The 3037-nt window shown below is 42.3% G+C and overlaps 1 protein-coding gene across 1 annotated transcript; it reads left to right on the top strand.

Annotated features, from left to right (window-relative positions):
- Positions 1 to 638: 638 nt before the first annotated feature.
- Positions 639 to 2499, top strand: LOC120964062 (uncharacterized). Its single transcript, XM_040388518.2, has 3 exons — positions 639 to 895; positions 1016 to 1086; positions 2057 to 2499. The coding sequence occupies exons 1-3, from the start codon at positions 704 to 706 to the stop codon at positions 2391 to 2393; spliced, it is 600 nt and encodes a 199-aa protein (XP_040244452.1). The 5' UTR covers positions 639 to 703; the 3' UTR covers positions 2394 to 2499.
- The last annotated feature ends 538 nt before the right edge of the window (positions 2500 to 3037 follow it).

Genomic DNA, 3037 nt, shown 5'->3' with positions numbered 1-3037 from the left:
CGTCCGTTGGTTGGAGATGGACTCGCGTAGGTTGAGCTCGTCGTCTGGCGTCGTGGTGGCGTCAATGGCGGAGGAATTGCCAAGGCTCGCGTAGGTGGAGGTCGTCGTTTGGCGTCGTGGTGGCGTCAATGACAGAGGACCTGCCAAGGTTGTCACCTCAATCTGCTCTAAAGATGGAGCAGTGGAAGATAGCGGCGACGACACATGTGAGTGCGTCGGACCGGTTTAAGCCCCGGACCCGGCAGATGGCTCAGTCGGGGCTTCCGGCTTTAGATGTTAGGCTTAGGTGAGAGGTCTGAGTATGTGGCCTAGCTTGCACCCCTTCATCATTTGGATAGGAGTAGCGGCAGATGTTGCCAAGATGGCGGATTCAGGCATTTTGTTGTTCTACTTTGTAAGGTCAACGAGAATAATCAATAAAATGACTGCATGAGGCCGCGGGTCATCCTCCTTTTCTAAAAAAATGTTTGATACTATAAAATATCTGAAGCGTAAAAGGGGCAAGAAACGCGACCCAATTTCTCTATGTATGATAGGCTGGTCAGATGCAGGCTGTCACCTTGCCAACTCAGGCAAACATTTACTACACCACTTATATATAAACAGCATAGGCCAAGTCCCATACACCACCTCCAGCCCATCTCCGCTCACGCTATCTTTCTCCTCGGATCTCATCGCACGACACCAACGAGCATTCTAGTAGATGGATCCGTCGTCCTCCCCTGCCACGCCGCCGGCTACCAAGCAAGCCCCACCCCTGCCTACTGAAAACGAAGTGGCAGAGTACCTGCTTCTGCTGGGGAAAACCGCCGGCCCCGAGGACGAGAGCGCGCACCCGGAGGACTTTGATCTGGAGGAGGAACATAATCCAGTTCCAGATGAATCTACCGTAGAGGTAAGTAGAAACACCTGTCCCTAAAATATTACTATGTTCTTTACTTACGGGTGGTGCAAGAATTTCTTGGTTAGGATGTCGATTTGGAATTTAACGTGCATGGGCGTCCAATGTTTGCAGGTGGCCATGGATGGGCAGGATGATTCTTCTGACAGGACTCTGGTGGTGACTACTGGTCTGATAGAGTCTAGGTACTTGTGCTACCCGGCCCTAGCGTTTCATTTTGCATACATATGTTCTAGATTAGACATGGATTACATAAAGGAAAGGTATGTATTAGGCCCCATAGACGTAAGCCCGCCCCTTACAAAATGATTAATCAGAATGTCTGATTAGATGCGCACACCATAATCGTCTGCTTTAACTATATAGTATATTTCTTTATCGACAAAATATAGTATATTTCTTGTCAGATCATTGAATTTTGATCTGTCCCTTGTATTCAGCTGATAGCTTTAGTAATCGCCTTAACTTGGGGTAATCCCATTAGCGGTTCCGTTGGTACTAGTCCTATATATACTTAAGTAATTGATCCACGCAACTTCTACTTATCTAAAGATACATACATGTCACCTCATCAAAAGCTCACCTCAACGAGCATGGATTTTTTTTCATTATTTAGTTGGTCCCCACTACAATTTATTTTAACAAGCGCACTTCCCATCTCATTACACGTGCCAGCTCATCAAATTTCCACCACAACATGCAGGTATTTTTTTCCCAATATACAATGCTACTTAGATTCAATAAATATGTTTTTACAATACCGTAAATATGTATTTTTAGTTTGAGTTCATATATTATTAATTCAAATATTCATGTTTCATACAACTAAATTTTATTAAAAAAATATTGCAATCGATTTTCGCAGCAAAGGCCGAATACCATCTAGCTTATATAAGTGTGGAAAAGTGTTCTGCGTTGGTAAGAGTGGATCAATATGTACGATCATCTCCTTATAATCTTCAAGTTCTTAATCAACATAGAAACAACGAGTTACTAATTAATTTCAGTGTCTAGCTTCCGTCCTCATGGCACCAATGGTATCCTTATGCATATGTTGTGAATTTCTGCACTTTAGCTTTGGTGTTTGGATATATTTTTATATTTAGTGTGGATATTATTATATTGTTTATTTCGTTTTGTGCTTGGATATGATAGTGCTCATGAAGCGCAAGACATGGAAGAAGAAGTTGATACGCTAGACAACGAAGAAGGAGATGAACCACTGAAGGAATACTTTTACGGTCCAGTGATAATCACGGAACCAGTGCGGTGGTGTAACAGGAGAAATGGCCGTTGGTGGCTTTGCAGCAAGATTGCACACCCAGGCTATACTGTGTGCTTGCATCACATGAAGAACCTCCCTGAACACTTAAAAAGGGAATTACATTCAAATGAGCTGCAAGCTAGCACTCTCAGGTCTAAAGCTGTAGATTGGGAGGAGAAAGCCGGTCCATCTTCGCTCGAGGCACTTTCTGGCCCATCTGCTGTGTGAGATGACGATGCCGGCCCCGCTTAGCACATTTTCATTGACATTGTTGTTGCTAGGAGTGTTGCTTCTTAGCAACATGAGTAAATGTTGAACAAATGGTGGCATGTAATCTGATTGTGCCTCGCCCCCCCTCCCCCCCTTGTTTCTTTTTTGTTTGTTTGTTTGTTCTGAACTAGTATTTCGTAATGGTTTCCAACATTGTCATTACTAGTACAGACAACAACGAACTTGACAACATCACATGCGGAGGAGAAAAAATAATCATTTGTGTTGTGGTGTCTCATCGTAAACAGATATTTATGACTCTTCATTTGTGTTGAGGTCCTCATTCCGTATATTCTTCTTCCTGAACCGTGTGCCATGTGGGTCATATTCCACGCAACAAAAAAATGCTTCGTGTCCAATATAACAATGTATATTTATAAAGTACAACATCACATATGTTTACAAATATTGACAAATAGTCGTATGTTCTCGGCCAATATATAACATATTAAAAATCATACCTATGAAAGAAACTTCACAACAAGCATATATAAGATCGTAGCCATCTAGGAATTTCAATGCCAACATATGTAAGATCATAATCATATGGAAAATTCACAGCCATATATGTACATGCCAATGTTGTAAAAATCTAATAAGTG

Source organism: Aegilops tauschii, chromosome 5 (assembly GCF_002575655.3).
Source record: "Aegilops tauschii subsp. strangulata cultivar AL8/78 chromosome 5, Aet v6.0, whole genome shotgun sequence".
NCBI classification, from domain to species: Eukaryota; Viridiplantae; Streptophyta; class Magnoliopsida; order Poales; family Poaceae; genus Aegilops; species Aegilops tauschii.
The sequence above is the reverse complement of the archived record's forward strand: the minus strand, read 5'-3'. Positions and strand labels throughout refer to the sequence as shown.

Coding starts and splice junctions, on each gene's coding strand:
- LOC120964062 (XM_040388518.2), top strand. CDS start 704: ATGGATCCGTCGTCCTCCCCTGCCACGCCGCCGGCTACCAAGCAAGCC. Junction 896..1,015: donor CAGATGAATCTACCGTAGAG/GTAAGTAGAAAC, acceptor CAATGTTTGCAG/GTGGCCATGGATGGGCAGGA. Junction 1,087..2,056: donor ACTGGTCTGATAGAGTCTAG/GTACTTGTGCTA, acceptor TGGATATGATAG/TGCTCATGAAGCGCAAGACA.